The sequence below is a fragment of the Molothrus aeneus genome, chromosome 2 (assembly GCF_037042795.1).
Source record: "Molothrus aeneus isolate 106 chromosome 2, BPBGC_Maene_1.0, whole genome shotgun sequence".
In the NCBI taxonomy this organism is placed as follows: Eukaryota; Metazoa; Chordata; class Aves; order Passeriformes; family Icteridae; genus Molothrus; species Molothrus aeneus.
In genome coordinates this window covers 81,023,191-81,042,231 of record NC_089647.1, presented here as the reverse complement: position 1 = coordinate 81,042,231, position 19,041 = coordinate 81,023,191, and the positions used below count along the sequence as shown (strand labels likewise).

At 37.2% G+C, this 19,041-nt stretch overlaps 1 protein-coding gene across 1 annotated transcript in view; it reads left to right on the top strand.

Moving 5' to 3' along the window:
* EFNB2 (ephrin B2) overlaps nt 1–19,041 on the top strand; it is a 49,111-nt gene that overhangs the window by 17,515 nt on the left and 12,555 nt on the right. The window contains exon 2 of the mRNA XM_066545162.1: nt 4,815–5,098. Coding sequence (XP_066401259.1) covers nt 4,815–5,098 — 284 coding nt within the window. The remainder of the gene's footprint in view (nt 1–4,814; nt 5,099–19,041) is intronic.

Sequence of the window (19,041 nt, the reverse complement as noted above, 5' to 3'; positions counted from 1 at the left end):
GGCACTGCCTCTCCAGTTAAATATACAAGCCTTGCATCAAGTACTAACATGCTTTCTAAAATCATATTTATTTTATAATTACTAGAATATAGTTAAAGCTAAGTATGCATATATATTTATAGTATATGTACATATATGTATGTGTCTAGTTTCACAAGTTGGAAAAACCCGGACAAAATATAGGGTTCCATCACTCAATACTGATTAACAAAAACACTTAAGAATTTATTTCTCTAAGATTTTTTTTCTGTAGATAATTTTACAATTTCAGAATTTTCTGCATACTAAGAAATTATAGAATATTCTCACTGAATGAGAGTGTGGGCAGGTTAAGTTCTACTTTTTTTTGAGAGAGAGTTTGCTATTATGAGGTTAGGCAAGTTTGAGTGGTTATCATTAAGCAAAATTTCTTGGTAAATTAATATGGTTGAATGTGTAAGTTTGTTTCTCTAAAAAATAAGTAGATTCTTAAGAAATTCTTTGGAAACTAATATAGTTTTTAAAAAAATGTCACAATCAAATTTAACTTCTTGAAGACTTTGACAAGTAAGGTTGCATTATTGCCAGGAGCGGCTGCTGAGACTCAAAATAAGTGTGGTAAATAAAATCATTGAAGTGTTGGTGTGAGTCGGGAATTAACTACTCTGTTCCCAATTTCTGTTTGTAACTCTGTGACTTTTTGGTCAAGTACGACAATTATTTTAAAAAAGGTTTGGGAACTCTGCAAGGTGTTGTTATTTGATGAGCTGCATGACTAGTTGGACATGTGGGAGGGATTCACATCCATGGGCTTTTGCACAGATGTCAAATGTCGCCCACAATGCACCAGTTTTGGGCTGACAGTAAAAATGCCATCTGTATCGAAAAGTGCCAGACAGAAAGTGCATGAATTTCATCATACAGCTTATATGGTACTTAATATACTTTTCTCTGCTTTCTCACAGCAGGCACCAGGATTATTTATTGTGAGCAGGATTTTTCAAATGCTCCAAGAGTCTCTTTGTATCTGACTGCTGACAGAAATGAGTTGGGAAGCTTGCTAAGCTTTTCTCTTAAGTTTTTGTTGGGATCCAGGGGCCTATGTTGGTATTTAAGTTTTGCAGTAAATCATACTTAGAGCTGAAATGCAGAAAGTTAGAAGGCTTTTTATAGAAAGCAATGGTTCCAGTGCTGTGGCTACCCTGACTACTTGGAGAGCATGTCACTGTCCCAAGCCACCATTGAAGTAACAGCCTCCACAGGATCAGTCCCAGAATTCTGGAAACACCTTGCTTCATCTTTATTATATCTCTGTTTTGATGTGAAAAAAAAAAGCTTTCTAATTAGTTGAAGGCACATTTTGATCAGACTTTTAAAGCCATTTTGTTAACTTAATTTTTATAGACACCATCCTGCAAACATTTCATCAGTCTTGATGCTACTTTGGAATACTTAAGTCAACATCAACACTTGCTGATGTTGAAGAAATGAAGACTCAGGATTAATCCTGATGCTTTTTAACCTCCACCAAGGCTGAATGTACATTGTCTTTTCTTTTTTCTTTTTTTATCAGATAGAAGGTCTTCAAAAATTGGATCATAAAACAGTAGTCTTAATCCTCCTGACATTTCATAAATAGCTTCAGAAAATGCTTAGTACCCAGCAAATTATTTATTTAAAGTCTTTATAAAAAGTATAGTAGAAAAAGTACTACACAAATGCAGGGATAATAATCATGCCTACGACTCATCAGCCACTGTAAGTTTTGTGGTTGAACTGAAATGCATGAGGTGAAACTTTTTTATTAACTCCATCCATATTTGGGCTTTGTTGTTGTAAGAAAATAAGGAAAGTAAATTGGAAAAATATCTCTCCTAGCAAAGGTTATGATCAAAACTGCAAAGTGTGGAAAAATTTCAATACAATCAAATTCTCAGATTAATCCTTGCATTTTAAGCCTTTTTTCTTCCCTAATCCCATCAGTGTTAGATCCTACAAGTTCAGACACTCAAGTAGAAGGAGATTGAGATTTATTGAGTTTAGTTCTAAAACTGTACAGACTTCAGAGTCATAGCAAGAACACTCCCTGCCATAAAGTCTAACAAGTGCATTCATTTAAAGCTCTTGTAAAATGTAGTTTTGACTGTCTGTTGGGGACAGTTCTGTCCGCTCCCTTTTATGGGACAATTCCTGGCTGAAACTAAGGCTTACAAGTGTGCCCTCTTTCCTGTAGATGTTTCTGAGGATTGCCTGGCATACCATCTCTCAACCCATCCTATTTGTGCTCAGAGTTTGCATGGAGAACATATACTGTGGCTGTTACATGTATATACACAAAGTCCAAAATTAGAATCAGTGTCTTTTGTTGCTCAGGACAGATTCTAGGTTATATTATTGATAATGATGGACAGGTACATTTATCTAACCTTAAGAATTTCATATTTGTTATGTGTGGGAATCTAACTTGATTAACTTACAAGCAAAGATTCAGTCCTTTGAAATCTCGCGTTTCCTATTACACAGTTCTGTTACGTGAAGAAGAATTGCTGTCAAGAAGAAGTATTTGCAGCAATGGGATCACACAGTGACCGGCCTTTGTCCTGGCATGCAGATAGGGGAATAGGAGCGATTGTCATCTTCCTGATACAGCTGTGCTGCACAGGGGCAAAGTTAAAATGGGGCTGTGGTCAGACAAGGTGGAAAGTCAGTCACAGGTGACACAGGTTGGCTTGGAAACTCTGTCCCTTTGCTTTTGCCTGGTCAGAGTTGATCCCTCAGGAGAGCCAAAATCAGAGTGAGTACATGCTGCTCACTTGGGAATATTTGCTGGCTGGGATCCCCCTCAGTCATAGGATCATGGTATGGTTCAGGTTGGAATAGACCTGTAAGACCATCAAGTTGAGCTGTTAACCTAGCACTTCTGTGTACACCACTAAACCACATCTCTAGGTGCCATATCTACACACACTTCTGGTTGTCCTTCAGCAGGCTGGTAATTCCGAGGATGCATTCCCACCTTTCCATTTGTTTGACCATTTCAGCTTTCCGGAGGCGGTAGTTGCTGCATTCCTTTGGCATGTCTGAAAACTGGAGGAGGAGGTGCAGCTTTGCCCTGTCTCCACTTCAATCTCGGTTTGAGCAGCCGTGGCCAAGCCCAGTTTCTGCAGTCTGGAAATTACACTGCAGAGCACAAAAGAGCGCAGTGATTTATACATCAACAGTCGCTTTTCTTGCCATAACATTTCATTGTTCTAGTTCCCTAAATCTGTAATTACACGTCTTTGTCCTGCTATGTGCTGCTTCATAACAAATACAATTCTTACACTGGCTTTGTGAGTGAAAATAATCCTGCTTCAATTAGCACAGATCATAAACTTGAATTGTGTGGAGCAAGCAGTTGTAAATGATGGATTTGAAATTTGGGGCGTTGCATCATGCTTTAATTTAGTGGGTTCTCCCCCACCAGTACTTCATGCTGGTGGCTCCTTTTGCCAAGCCAGAGGTTGGAGGTCACTGACGCCTACAGCTTTGTTCTGCGTAGGCCTTGATACTCTAATTTAAAGTTTCCAGGAAGGCTGCCTGTGAATAAGCTAGATTTACTACGTGTGCTGTTTAAATATTAGCACTTGGAGAAGGGCGTTCATTAGACAGGAATTGTTTCACTTGGTTTTTCAGGCCGATTCTCCATTAAGGAAGATCTTTGGAAAATGCTGGCAGGCAGGAAAAAGAGGAAAGAAAGTCTTTTAGGTCTGTGCATTCGAGTACATTGGTCGTGTTTCTGGCTGTTGTTCTAAAACATGCACTTCTTGGCCTTAATTGAAACAAATATGTCTTAATGGAGAGAGAAACAAACAAACCTGCTGTGGCTTTTGTCCTTGTGAGAACACGACTCCTTATTTTGTGCATGAATCAATACTATAAGTAATTATTTGTATTTTTCTTCCATGAAGAAGTGGTCATGTTTGCCTGTTAATTAATATGAGTAGGAAAGACAAAATACTGTGTCTAACTGCAAATATTAAAGCTCCCTGCCAGTTTGTGTAAGAAGTCTTCCCATAATAAGAAAAAACACACACCTATCTTTAACTACTAGCACCAAAAAAAAAAAAAAAATCAAAAAAGAGCTGAAATAATGACAGTAATGGTGGAGTTTCTGAAGAGAAATCATTGTAGTGGAATGGTCACACTGTCCTGGATATAAGTATTTTTCCTAAAAACATGTGTGGTCCATGGATCAGGTAAATCTCTGTCCATCGCAGAGATCTGTAAACATGGTCCTGGTTGAGTGTCTGATGTTTCTTTGTGTTACACTAGTAATATAACAATATTTATCTGCATGTTGATACATTGTTAAAGTCTTACATTTTTTCTTGTCCCACATGGCTGTTAAAGGGGGTTGAAAGATTATTTTTGTCATCCTTCTATATTCAAAATTAGCAAAATATGTGCAAGAATAGTAGAAATATGAGCAAAACAGAATCATAGCTCACCAGGTATTGTATTAGCCACTCTGCATGGCTAAATGCAGTGCAAAAAACAGCAGTGCCTGCCAGAGAGAGATGTAAAATCTGCTAGTGTGCCCAAAACTGGGATTAGGACTAAAAGACTCAATCCATCTATAATTTCCAGGATCTAAATAAACATCCTGTTGATATTGAATCAAGCCCAAACTATTAAGATTTGGTTTGCTCAGTCTGTCATTTTGGTTTTGGAAACTGTTTATTCCTGTCTGTTCACTGCAGTTGCTACTTTTCTGCATGCAATTTTATTAAATACTTTAAATTTTATCTTTTCTTCTCTTCCCCCATCCCCCCTTTTTCTTTCCTTCCTTTTAGATTCCTTCCTGGACAAGGATTGGTACTATATCCACAAATTGGAGACAAACTGGATATTATATGCCCGAAGGTGGACTCTAAAACTATTGGCCAATATGAATATTATAAGGTCTACATGGTTGATAAAGACCAAGCAGATAGCTGTGCTATTAAAAAGGACAATACACCTCTACTTAACTGTGCCAAGCCAGATCAAGATGTTAAGTTTACCATCAAGTTTCAAGAGTTCAGTCCTAATCTCTGGGGCCTGGAATTTCAGAAGAACAAAGATTATTACGTCATATGTAAGTTCAAACTTTCAGTTGTTCATTCTTTAAATATAATTGTTCCTTATTTTGCATGCTGTCTTATGTATTATAAGCAAGCTAAGAGGAATATGAATGGGTTTATGTATTTTTATCTGAAAATGATTTCTTGCCAGCGTATTTTCAATATTGTTTATGATTTTCTAAGGGTCTCTGTCTCTTTTTTCCTTGGTTTGTATAAACCACGATTGATTGTACTTCTATGCCTGTAAAAGGCTTTTTTTCCTTCTTCTTCTTCTTTTTTTTTTTTTTTTTGTGCACAGTATTGTGTCCTGTATTTGCATTAGAAGTTGTGTGCAACTAAACTGTGATGTGTTTCCCACTCACAGCCCTAGTAATATGCTGTGCTGTTGGCCTTGTCCTTGGCTTCTCTTATGCCAGGAGCAGGAGTACAGTGACCCAGCTGTTCTCAGATGAGGCATCCTGTGTGACAGGGCTAGCCATTGCTCCAGGTGCTCTGGGGACTCTCACAGGAAGCATCTTTTGGCCACTTCAGTGCCAATTTTGTCAGTACAAGGGTTACTGGTAAGGGCCTGTAATTGAACATGCCTTTCCTCAAAACGTACCTACTATGTCCATAAGTAGCTAGGAGAGTTCTTGGGTTAAACCTAGACTAGCATGGTCTTGAATTTTATCCTTTTTCATGGTCCTGGCTTGCTAAACAAATACGCATGGCACAGGCCTCTGTGCAGCCATACAAACTTTGTGTGAGTTTCTGATCAGGGATTTATGGCTGAAAGCAAGTCTGGAGGTAGCCACTGTGTTCAGTGATTCAAATTACTTATGATGTGTGAAGTTAATGATGTGAATCAGGAGTTAGCATAAGCTGAGACCGCAGCAGTATAACAACAATTTACATTAGTTTAGGTTTATCATTGTAATATTATGTCCTGTGGATCTCATTTAGCCCCATGGGCACTTTTGAAGTCTTGAACAAGTATCTGCAGTTATTAGGTGACGGAACAAATTCTTCAAATACCTGGCTTTTCTGCAGTTACAAACAAGTTAGATACTTGTTTGTCTTATTTCACAGAATCATAGAATAATTTGGGTTGGAAGGGACCTTTAAAGCTCATCTAGTCCAAACCTCATTCAGTGTGCTGGGACATCTTCAACTAGATCAGGTTGCTCAGAGCTCTGTTCCCAGGTATGGAGCATCTACCACCCCTCTAGGCATCGTGTTCCTGTATTTTGCACACTCACTGTAAAACATTTATTCACCATACCTGGTCTAAATCTACCCTCTCTCTGTTAGTTTAAGACCATTAACCCATGTCCTGTCACAACAGGTCCTGCTAAAAGATTAGTCCCTGAACATGTTTCTGCCACCTCTGTGAAAACTGGAGGATTGATAATTATTTTGTGTAATGTCTGCCAGTGTGATTATTTCTCAATTTCTGATTTAAAAATATTGGCACTTTTAAAAAAGTGCTCTGATCAAGTACTTTTGAAATGGAAATGGAAATTAATTCAGTATAAATTAATGCTCACTTCCCTGGTATATCCATAATGGTACATGGTAATGTATAAAACAAGGTTGTATGTCACAGCAGCTAAAGTAAGAATTCACTGCATTATTAATATTAATTACTAGTTTTAGAAATTATTAAGTAAGAGTTACAGGAGATACAAACCACCATTTTTTTTGTTTTAAAGATTGCTAAATATGGGCACTTTCTCTGTTTAGCTGGGGAGTATATAAAAATGTGATCCCACTTAAACAATATTAACTTTGACAAACTTCCTACTGAAATACAGTGAGATATTTACCAGGGTGAAAGCAAGAAAATTACTTGTTGAGAGATAGTTAGTAGTATAGAGAGATAGTGACTCCTGTGAAAATGTGTAGCATAAAAATGACCATGCTCAAATATTTGGCTTAAATGAGGAAATGTGCTCATTATTTAGTGCTGCTTTTAAAAACATCCACAGAAGACCAACTGTAGTGGAACAAATGGCACTGTTACAATTATTACCTGAAAATTATGGGCACAAATGGAGCTTTCTGATGCACTGTCAGTTCTGTCATATCTATGTCATGGATTTACCCAGAGAATTATTAAGTACGTCTCATTTTCATTAGTTTGGTATAATTATTTCATTATAGCAATAAGACATAATAGACATTGCATTTCCTGGAAGATTACAGCATAACTTGGTTGAAAGAACTTACTCAGCCTTCAGTCTAATGCCTCAAAAATCACACTGGCCTAGCAGTAATACTGGAGTGCCTCAGGGTATTATTTTTCCTACTCATTGTGGCATAAACAAATGGCTAACTTATCACTCTAGCATACTGACTGAGCTTCAGCAAGGGTACCCATACATTTTAATAGGCTGGACAAAAAAGCACCCCACCCTTGAAAACCCAGCCATCCTGAAGCTAAAACCCTCACCTTCCTGTCATTCAAGGAGAAAACAAACTCAGTGATGCTGCTCTCAGAAGCACTAAGAGGCCTAGTAGAAAACTAGGCCAGTGCTCAGCTAGGACACCATTTTATAGAGTACTGGAGCTAGATAGGGTTTTATTAGTTTGTATTCAAAAGGTTATGACACAGCCTTGTCAGTGCAAGTTCTGGTAGTCGGGACAGTTGCTGTCATTTTTATAAGTAATAAAATGTATCTTAGTCATGTATGCAAATCAGGCTTTAAATTGTTTGCATACATTCCTATTCACAGACCTGTAATTCTTTCTTTTCCTTCCTTCCTTCCTTCCTTCCTTCCTTCCTTCCTTCCTTCCTTCCTTCCTTCCGTCCGTCCGTCCGTCCGTCCGTCCGTCCGTCCCTCTGTTTTGCCTTGCTTGTTTTGTTGGGTTTTTTCGAGAGGTGGAAAAGCTGTGAAATGAAGGCAATGATACATTTTATGTGCCAGCTTTTGATTTTAAAGTATTTTAGGATCTTGCATTCTCTCAACTAAGTGGCATCAAACAAACCTAACACAAGAGCTCACTGAGCTCAGCATCTTTGCAGCGCCTGCTGTGGCTGCGCCTACAGCCTAATCTCACGCTGTTTATGCTGGCAGGCTGTTGTCAGCCCCTTTAAATGTTTTGTGCATCGTCATGCACCTTTATTATCTTGCCATTATTTGAAAACAGAGTTTATTTTTCTAAGGTAATAGTATGTGGTTTGTGGAGCTGTATTAAAAATCAAATCGCTATTCATATTAGGGGGTTAGTCATTTTGGGATGAGGAATTGCAACACAGGATGAAGCAGCTTCCTGAGCCCTTTAGAGACATATGATTGCACAGGAGTTTTTCAAGCCATAATTTTTATATCATCCAGATGTATTCATGAAAAGTATAGCAGGAGGAGATCTTTTCTGTTCAGTGCTTCCCTAAACCTAAGCATATAAAATCTTCTCATTTCACAATTCCCAATTTTTTAAAAGTAAAAGTGTGGGTAAGTTTCTCATATCTGTTTTCACATTTAGTGGTACTTTATTAAATAAAAAAAAAAGGTAACCCATTTCTTGGCGAGATATTCCTCAATATGACTATCAGTGTCCAAAGAGTTAATTCTATGAACAGAAGTAATTGGAAAGATGATACTAAATGGTATTGTGAAAGTGAATAAATGATGTAACAGAGTGTCCTTGCTTTTCTCTTCTTTGCTATCATCAATTTTTCGTTCCTGGGAAATGAATAGATTCATTTTCCTACAGTTACCTGATTTCTTTTCAGCAGAACTGGAGAAGGTCAAATGTACTTGAGATCTCAGAAGTATTAATGTTTGATTGTCCTAAAATATGTGACCATTTAGCTAACATATCATAAGTCTCTAAGGAAGTCCTTAATCACATGCATGAAGGAAGAAGATACATCATGACCAACAAAGCTTGACCAACGAAGGGCAAATTTGAGCAGAAGGGTGTGAAGATTGCAACTCTGATGTTTGCATTAAAAGTTATTTTATGTCTTTGCGTGGTTAGGGAATAATTTTCTACTGTTACAAATTGCTCAGAAAAAGCAGTTGAGTATATTCTTTCTCACTGCTGAGGGAGATACTCAGTTCTTGATCTGCAAGTGCTTGGGTCATGATGTCACTGCTTCAGTACCCCTCTCAGATGCAGATTCTTCTTGTTTGTGAGAGAGACATATTAGCATAGTTCAAGCGCACTTCATATACCAAAGATGTTTACTCTTGGTGTACAGGAGTCATCCTGAACCCTTCCCAGTAAACTTGGTCTTTAGTCAGAGGGCCTAGAGCACCTGGTGATAGCCTGGGTTTGTGCTGAGGGAGCTCTGGGGGAAGGAAGCCTGTGGGAAGCTGTGCTGGAGGGAAGGGAGCAGTGCCGCCTGCCTCCAAGCCACCATCAAGCTCCTTAGGTAGTTTGGCCAAGTGAGCACATATTTCACGCCATCTCTTCTTTTGCATAAGTGAAGTTTATGGGCTGACATCATCAACATTAAAAAATAAGTCACCTGCAATGAAGGCTTCACCTGTTCCAAATTTGTAGTAGAGTGACTTGGGACTTGGGAAGGGGCTACAGAATGGCTCTCTGAAAGATTCCTCTATAAGGCTTGTTCTGCCTGGACCTCATTAGCTGAGCTTGCTGAGCTAATGATGCTCATTGGCTTTGACATTGGCAAAATTGAATATGCAGCTTTCCTTAAATGTTTTTTGTCAACTTTTTTTCAAATGACCCACTTACATAATTGGCTTCTGGCTTAAATTAAAAAACGTGTATTTATATATATTTGATCCCTGACTGATTTAAAGGTTTATACTGGCTAGTAGCACTATATTTTGGATAACTGCTTTAATAGTACTGTGGCTTTTAAAATCAAAACAGTCATTCTGAAACTTTAGCATTAGCTGTGTTTGAAAAAAATCACAAGGCTTTTTATGTTTCACTTTGTCATTCTGTTACAATTAAAGGGCAATAACTGTCTGAGGAAGAACATATTAAAGGACAATATAGATTGTGCCCTGAAATATGGCCCAGCTGGGAAGAATAAATCTCTTTGCATGGCCAAACAGATTTACATTAAAATGTTATTTTAGTATTCTGACCAGTTTAAGTGCTGGCTAATCTGTCTGGCTGGACATTCTGAAAAATTCTGAAATTCTGAGGCAGATTTCAGCCTGCAGCCCCCTGCAACCTCCAAATCACCTAGTGAAAGCTGCCCAAAAGGGTACAGTAAACAGGTTTTCCTTTGTTAATGCCAAACTAGCCAAAACAGGAACAAATACTGTTTCAGAAATTCAATCCCTTTATTTTTGCAGCAAAGACATTTTTCCTGGTTTCTGTTAAAGAGTCTGTGGTCCAGAAATCTACTGGGTTTTTGTGGCGTTGGTGATGGTGTTAATGAAAGCCAGTGTAATAATAGTCACTCTGATTCCATTTGCACAAAGATCACTTTTTTCTTTCCTTTCTCCTTCCTCAGAAAATTAGATAAATAATTTCTCCTTGTGTAAAATGATATCCAGAGGTCAGTCTTTGACTTTGCTGAAGAGTCTTTTAAGGGATGTATCAGCAATACCACTTAGCTCTTGTTGAATGAAATATAAATACAGCTTATACAAATAATATTATTAGAGAGAAAAATCACTGTCTGTGCAGCTTCAGATTTCCAACAGAGTCTAAGACCTGCAGGATTAATGGAGTCGTGGTCCTTTGGGGTTTTGTCCCAGACCACACAGGTCTTGTAAGAGAATAAGGCTATTTTATATTGATGGACTTTGTTCATATTCGGTGCCATTACCTAGGCAATACCAATCGTTTATCTCTTTTAAAGTAGACAGAGATAGTTCAGCAGGAAATCTGTTATTATGTCTCTATTCCTAAGGGAGGGAAATGAAAGACAGGAATTCTCAGTTTTTTAATTGATGGCATGTTGTGAAAAAAATACAGTTATCTTCCCCCACACCCCCGCAAGTATTCTGAATAGATATGGAATCAGATGAAAATGAAGAATAATTGTTCAGACTGGAAGAAAAAATTATTCAGGAAATACTCATGAGTTGAACAGATTTTAAAATTTCATAAGAAGCTGTTTAATAGTTTTAGTTGCTGTTTTTATATCTCGCTTTCATAGTTCCTCAGAAGCAGTTTATAAATACGGGAAATATAATAGATTCACAAAGAAGGATACAGTATTCTCCCTTAGAAGTCTTTATGTATGTAGCATTTGTAGTGCTTTGCAAAAATAAAAAAAAGCTTAAACTCTGATCTTCTCCAAAATGTGTATATTCTTAGATTTGCATAAACATCCTTAACAGGACTACATGCAGAAGAAGAATGTGCTGAGTGTGTATTTTATCCTTTATATTCAGGATATGAGTAACTGTTTAAATCAGGGGGGTGTTGTGGATTGGAAAGATGTGCCACGCTATGAGGAAAGCATGAAGAAAATATCTGTCTAAACTGAAACTTGAGAGTGCACTGTCACACTGAAACACATTTAATTTCTATTTTGTATGTAAGTTTGATGATGATCATTTAGCTCATCAAATGGAATGATTATTTTTTGCTTTATAGAGTTGCTTGTATCATATGTGTTACATATGACAGTATTTGAAGTCCTAAAATTAAAGATGAGGAGCTGCATAAGGATTTATAAGGACTTTAATGAAACTAATTTTAAAGACTTGAAATTGTTTACCTCATTAAAGTCTTTACGTAGCTGGAATGGAGGGAAATGTACTTTTGTCTGAGAACTGCATTAGCTAAAACAAAAGTCTGGAATGGTTGAAAACCAGGGTTAAATGTAGTTTGGATTTTCTTTCCTGACTTCAGTCCATCCTGAAAACCTTGGATGAAGAATTTTTCAGGATTTATTTCTGATAAATCAGACTGAAAAACTAAGTCCTAATGGGCAGTCTTCCAGTATTTTTTTTTCAGTCCCAAGGAAATCATGCAAATTTTTCTGGAAGTAAAAGCAGGATTAAGCTTAAGGTAGTCTTAGCTGTTCTTGGAGAAGACTCCGTATTAAGCTGATAAGGCTGGTTTTTAAAAGCATGTTTGGATCTTTGTTAGCATGATTTATCTGTTTCCTGTTCGGTAGATGAAGACAGCAAAAATCACTAAACCGCAGCAGCAGAGTAGTCCTTATGAGCTCACTGGGCTGCTGTGAGAGAAACAGAGCTATGAATCTAGATCCTGGCAGGAAAACTTAAAATTATCTGGTTTTCAAGTATTTCATCTTAGCACATGAATGCATTAGACTACAACAGCCCAGCTGTTTGCGGAATCCCAGAATGGATTGGTTTGGATGGCATTCTGAAGCTCATCTAATCCCCTGCTCAAACCTTTGCTCAAGCAGGCCCACCTGCAGGCAGTTGCCCAGAACTGTGTCCAGCTGAGTTTTGAGTATCCCCGAGGATGCAGCCCCTCCTTCTATGCAGGTGCTCCCATTCCTTCAGCATCTCCATGAGCATTTACTTCACTTGCTCCTGTGAGTCCACATCTGTCTTGTCTTGAGGAGCCTGTGACTGCACCCATCTCTGCAGGTGTGGCCTCACCAGTTCAGAGTGGGGTGGAAGGATCACCTCCCCAAACCGACTGCCACTTACAGATCGAGCCCAAGAGCTGTTTGCTTCCTTTGCCACGAGGGCACGTTGCTGCCTCATGGTCAACTTGGTGTCCACCAGGACCCTCAAGGCTTTTTTGCAGAGTTGCTTTCCATGTCTTTGGTCCCAGCTTTTGCTGAAAGTTGATTCCACATGCCATCCAGAGGCTGCTACAGCAACTTTGGTAGCAGTCAAGACATTAGCAAAATAATTTTCATATTGCAACAGGAAAAAAACCAAACAACTAAATAATGTTATACTGCTAAAACCCCGGTGAACATTTAAAAACTATGAACATAAGTATTAAAAGTATCAGTTCGCCAGTCTAGTTGTGACTTTTCAAAATTCCAAACACTGGCAGAATTTGCATATCCCACTGGAGTTCGTTAAAATGAACCAAGATGTGCCTATGTGATAATTTCTAAAGAAGCTAAACCTCTTAATTTCTTAATGGCAAGTATTTGAACAGGAGATCCTGGAGAACCGTGGAAATTCAGATTGCTTAATTTCTGCAGTGTTCCCTCATTAAGGTTTACTTTGAGGGTATTTTACAGCTCTAAACACAAACATAAGCATACTGCAGTCAAAACAGTGCTTAACTTCTGATCATCTTTGCCAAGTGTACAGTCATCCAATAGTATCATAATTGATCTCAGTACTAAGGTGCCAAACTCTGTGTTGCTGAAGGATAGTTAGATGATGTAAATAGCTTTTTGTGTTTTGCAATAAAGCACACTTTTGTTGTGCTACATGTAAAAGCAGGAGATGAAGGTATTCTTTTATTGAAGCAAACATGTGGAAAATTGCTCTAGATTGTTATAGTACAGAGCATCTCCCCTGAAAGGAATGAGGTTCATCTACAGGGCAAAGTCTGACTGTGGTACTTTATTGGGGTTACTCCTAGACTCTGTGTGGTCAAAGCAAATAACATCATGTCCATCTAAACTGTTATAACCGTGAGACTGGCACATTTTCTCATCTGTAGTGTTATATTCTAAACTGTCACTAGGCATTAACTCAGTCACTGGTGAAGTCCTACCACCTAGAGATGAACTCTGCCTCAAAATGATGTTTTCCACTTCAGTGCTACTCGTACAGCAATTACTGGGTCATTAATATCATTGCATGCAATTAGTGACAGTAGACTGAGCAAGAGGTTTGTTATTTATTTAATATGAACTTTCACTATAACCCTTTCTTATCCAAGTGCCACAGACAAAAAAAAGAGATTTTCAAGGCAGGTGAACATGCTTGTAGAGTGAGGTTGAATTTGTATGACACAGAAAGTAGGTCCTCATTTAATGTTGAAGCTTCTGCTTTTGTTTCCATCAAGCCCTCTTGTCATTAGCAACAATCAGTGTAACTTGAATGCTAACTAATTCTATTAGTTCTGTTCAGCTGAACTGTAAAGCAAAGCTTGCTGTGGTGGTGGGAGACACTTCTCTCCATCCATGAAAAGCTTTTCTCAGTAGCATGCTGGGAGAGAGGATAAATTTGAGTAAAATACCTGTCTGTGAATGGTGAAGTCAACTAACTAGTAATCTGTTTTAGATGCATACTTTTGGGTATACACTAAATACATCATAATTAGTGGGCTTACATCTGCCACAGTTACTTCAGCACTCACAAATATATAATTTGTTTATGTAAACTAGAAGCAACCATGTGTGCAGTGGATCATTATCTGACAACATTTCTCAGAGTATGTGAAATATAAAACTGAAATTCTTTTAGAAATGCTTAACTGTAATGAAAGACTCGTCGTTCATAGGGATACAGTATTGAGATGGGTTGGTTTTATATATCTCTAAATCATTCCCAGGGAGTTTTGGAACAGGGTGCACTGCACTTGACAGCAGTAAAGCAATGAGGATTTTGTTGTGGGTGGGTGGAATCTGTGACCTTCAGTAATGGATAATAATTCAGCAAATAGTTTACTGTTCAGTACACTTCAGCTGTGGTATTCCTTAACTCAGTGAGAAAGTGGTGGTGTTTTTAAAATGATAGGCAGCAGCAACCAGTCAGAATTCACAGCTTTTATTTATATTTTCCAGCTCTCTCACTGTCTCTTTTTCCCTTTATGGAAAGACTTTGTTGACAGAAGCAGCTTTTTTTTTTTTTTACTGCGTATATTTTTCTTGCTTGGTGCCATGCCTCCCTGGAATTAATAAAATAATCCTGATAGGAATTATTTTATTAAAGTTATATAAAGTTTCTGTAGGAAACTTTACAACTCTGTCCCTGTTTTGTGCTGTTGGATGACATGAGATGTGGGAAGGAGAGTCTGTGGATTTCCAGAGATGTCCCTGGAATCATACAGCTGGTATATACCAAAATATATTACAGTAAAAAACTGATTGGCTCTGTCTTGATTGTGTCCTCCACATTGCACCCTCAAAACAACATTGAAACAGGAATAGAATCTGTTCCTCTCTTAACATATGAATACGAGTGGAGACTTTAATGGGGAATTATATAAATACCCTTGTATCATGAGTCCCATCTAAGTACCTCAGGTCGCGCTATTCACAGTTGGACAAAACACATTTCAGAGCAGTGGTTAGAAAAGTGACTTACAAAGTTTTGCTGCAGAGGCTTTGCTTCTTCCTGGCAAAAAGAGGCTTGTTCTTTATTTTGCTTTATTTTGTTCTGGTTTTAGCTTGACTGGGGAGGGCATTGTTGCTTACTTGCTGTAGAAAATATAATTTGTGGGTCCTCTTTATATATAAATCCTGAGACACGCAGTATAGGACTTAATTTAAAAAGCAAGAATGCAGAGTGAAAAAGTAGAGAATTCTTGTCCTTTCCCTCTCATTGAAGCTCTGCCTCACATGTGGATAGACAGGAAAAAAGGCTGGCATCAGGAGTATTTGTAAACACTTCATGAGCCCTAGTTTAAGGGAAAAAATCTATCTTAATTTGAAACAATTCACGGAGTAAGGTAGAATGAGAGGGTTTTTTAATGGTTTTTAGGCTGAGAAACTCCTCAAAATTCTGCCACCTTGCCTTTGCAAATAAAAAACCAGACCTTAAGAAAAAGCAAAATTATTGGTAAGCTGCTTTTATACGTTTTTCATTACAGTCTTGGAGTCCTAAATTATATTGGGCAAATTAAGTAGGTTTTTTATTTGTTGGGCCTTTTGGTTGTTTATTTTTAGGATCATTTCTTTGTCTCTAGAAGATCAGTAGAAAGTTTTGATTTTATTGTCTGCTGATAAAAAACAGTCAACACATAACAGCACTCCATTCAAATGTTCATAATGCATTTACATTTTAGTACTTACGGTCCAGGTTTGGGACTGCTGACAGTTAAATTTCAGAAGACCGTTTAATTTTTTAAAAAAAGTGAAGGTTTCAGTGTCAATCTTTTCATCACTACAAGAGAAGGGGAAGCATTAGTTGCTAGTATTTGAAACTAGCGTATTTCTCTTCTCTCTAAATATTTTTCAGCTCACCCAGAGTAATGTGTGCCAAGTTTACCTGTTCTTTGGTGAGAGGCCTGAACAAATTTTTTTTTGTTGTTTCAGATGACCATGCAGATCTGGCATTGTTACTGGGGGGGCAGAATTAAATTTCATTTAATTAAAACACTTTCTATTCTCTTAGCTATCTTGTTCTTTCATCCATGGGTAGTTTCAAAACAACTTCCCTGTTGTGATCAGTGATTTGTGGTTTTGCAGTGTGTGATTTCTGGTGTTCTTAAACCTCTCCCATAAATTATCTAAATTTATGGAAAAGAAGAATTATTTATTCAGCGCTTTACTAAGAGGATCATTAAAAGGACCAAAAGCAGATGAAAGCAGAGCACAGACAATGATGCCTGGCCAAAATAGTGTTCTATTACTTGATAAAATAAAAAACTCTCAAAAACTTTTCATGTATTAGTAATCCTGAGAGTGCATGTGAGATGGAGTGCAACTTTGCTTTAAGAATAACTTCTTACTGCTGTTGGATCTAAAGCTTGTGTGGATTTTTGTTGTTTTTTTCATTCTTTTTCTAAGTACAGCAGGGGAAAAGTAGAAATGGGTAGTATTAATTGATTTGATTTTATTCTGATTTTGAGAAATTTATTTTCTGATGCAGTATTCAAGCAGTATTTAATGAACAAAAACTGTGAAAATCACTACTACTGGATACTACTGATCTGCCCCTAAAAAACTTGTAATTCTCAATTTGCTATTAAAAGATCCACATCAGCAGTAATTAATTCTTCACGACCTCATCAGAGATGTGTCTTTATTATATTGCCAAATGACTTTTTTTGACCAGCACACTAAGGAGGGACAAAATCAATTTTGCCCTTGCCCATCAGTTGACATCACTCATTTATTCCTATAGTCTGTGGTTTAGGGTCCATTTAGTTTTCACAGGAAAATTAAATACGATGATCATTTCTCTCATCAGCTATGTAGTCCATTTCATGTTCAAGCTCTAGAAATAGATGTGTTTTAAAGTTGTGTTGGTTCAAAGCATATGTCATTTAATTTGCAAATAGGTAATGTTTTTCATAATCCTAAAACATGAAACTGTGGGTAATAAGTGCAGCAGAATTAAAAGACTGAGATTTTTGTCTGCTGCTGTTTTAAGTAATTGTGATAGCATTTTTTCATTTTTTAACTAATGTGTGTTTTTAGGAGTGAAGGAAGTTGAATTTTTGTGACTATGCCTTCATTGCTAATCTCTTTGTGAATGAAAAGCTATATGCAGGCACAAATCCAGCAGCTTAATTCTCTGTCTGATTAGAGCAATGTTACCAACCTGGTAGGTTGAAAACAGCCATGATCCATGCAGTGGCGTGGCCTCCTGGGAGGCAGAGTAATAACAATCAAATGAAGACATATTAAAATGTAATATTACTTCCTCTCCATGGGGACAGTATAAGAATCATAGCCAGGAACTGTTCTTGTCAGCTGACTCTGCTATGCTCACTGACTCCCTTCCTCTGCATTTATGACTAATGCACTTTGTACAATAAACAGCACTTGTGGAGTTTTAAAAGCTAATAAATGTAAAACATTATACATTGATTTACATGAGTTCCAGCCTTTTTTGTTTATTTGTTTGTTTTGTTGGGGGTTTTGTTTGTTTTTATACAATTCATGTATTTCAAAGAGGGGGAGGCAGATCAGAATGAGGTTTTTTGGTCTGAATAATTTAATTTCTCCCGTGTGTATGGAGGAGGAGATGTTAAAGTAGTGTGTTATGAACCTGCAAATGTATACTAGCTTCTCTAAAGTAGGTATGTATCAGCAAGACTCTTAAACCATAATTTCATAACAGATAAGTGTTTTCTGAATGTTGAAAAGCTAAACTTGCATTCCTTATAAAATGGCAGGTGATGTTGTATTGAAGCAATACAGACAAACAGTGTCTGATAAACTGCTGTAAAAATGGCCTATAAGTTATTACAATTTTTGTTAGAAAGTCTTAAAATTAGTAGAGATTTTAGCACAAATACATATGGGTTTTTTTAGGTATAGACAAACTGTTGAATAATTTAATGTGGTTTTGGCTGTAATTATTAGTTTTGCAGTTGACACCAGTGGAGCAGGACAGGTCTCAGAAAATCAGAGGTATTTAACCATCAAAAGATTTAAAAATACTTTGCTACCTGTTTAGCAACATTTTACTTACTTCTATGTTCATTTGTATTGCTGTATTAATAGAAAGTGAAGTGTGGGATCCTGAGAACATACTAATATTAATGAGAAACTTCATATTAATAATTAGTTATGCTTATTAATGTTAATATTTAAGTATTTAGTCTTCTTAGCAGAGGGCTTTGTATGGTAACTCATCTAAGTAATTGACTTTTAAATATATCCATATTTAGACCAAAATGTAAAAAAACCTTGTTCTTTTACACATATAGATATGGATAGATAGATAGATGCATATAAGAATAAATTGGATAGAAAGTTTAAAATCTGATTATATAAACACACTGGAGGATAACATTTCCATTTTGGTACCAAAACTTGTGTTACATTTGTGTTTAAATCCAAAACTCCTATCGGGGGCACTTTTTTTTTTTTTTTGGATATCCTTTCAGTGTGAGCAGAGCTGCAAGTTCTGGGTCACTTTCCCACAGAGGTGTGGATGCAGTGGAGGAGCTAAAATGACAGTGGGTGTAATTTTCATTTGGAAATCAATATAGAAAGGCCGCAGCAAGTGTTTGAGGAATATTTCATACTCACTCCCTTGTTTGACTTCTGCACACTGCACTGTCAAGGGGCATTAGCAGTATGAAACTGTGTTTTCTCTGCTGTCCCAGATTACTTCTTTTTCTCAGTGAAGCTTGTCAAAGCTTAAAACGATGTGTTTAAAGCTACCCACTTTCTTCCTGGTACACTAGGGATACGCAAGGTTGTATTTCGGTAGTCTTAATGAATTTCGAAAAATAATTTCCT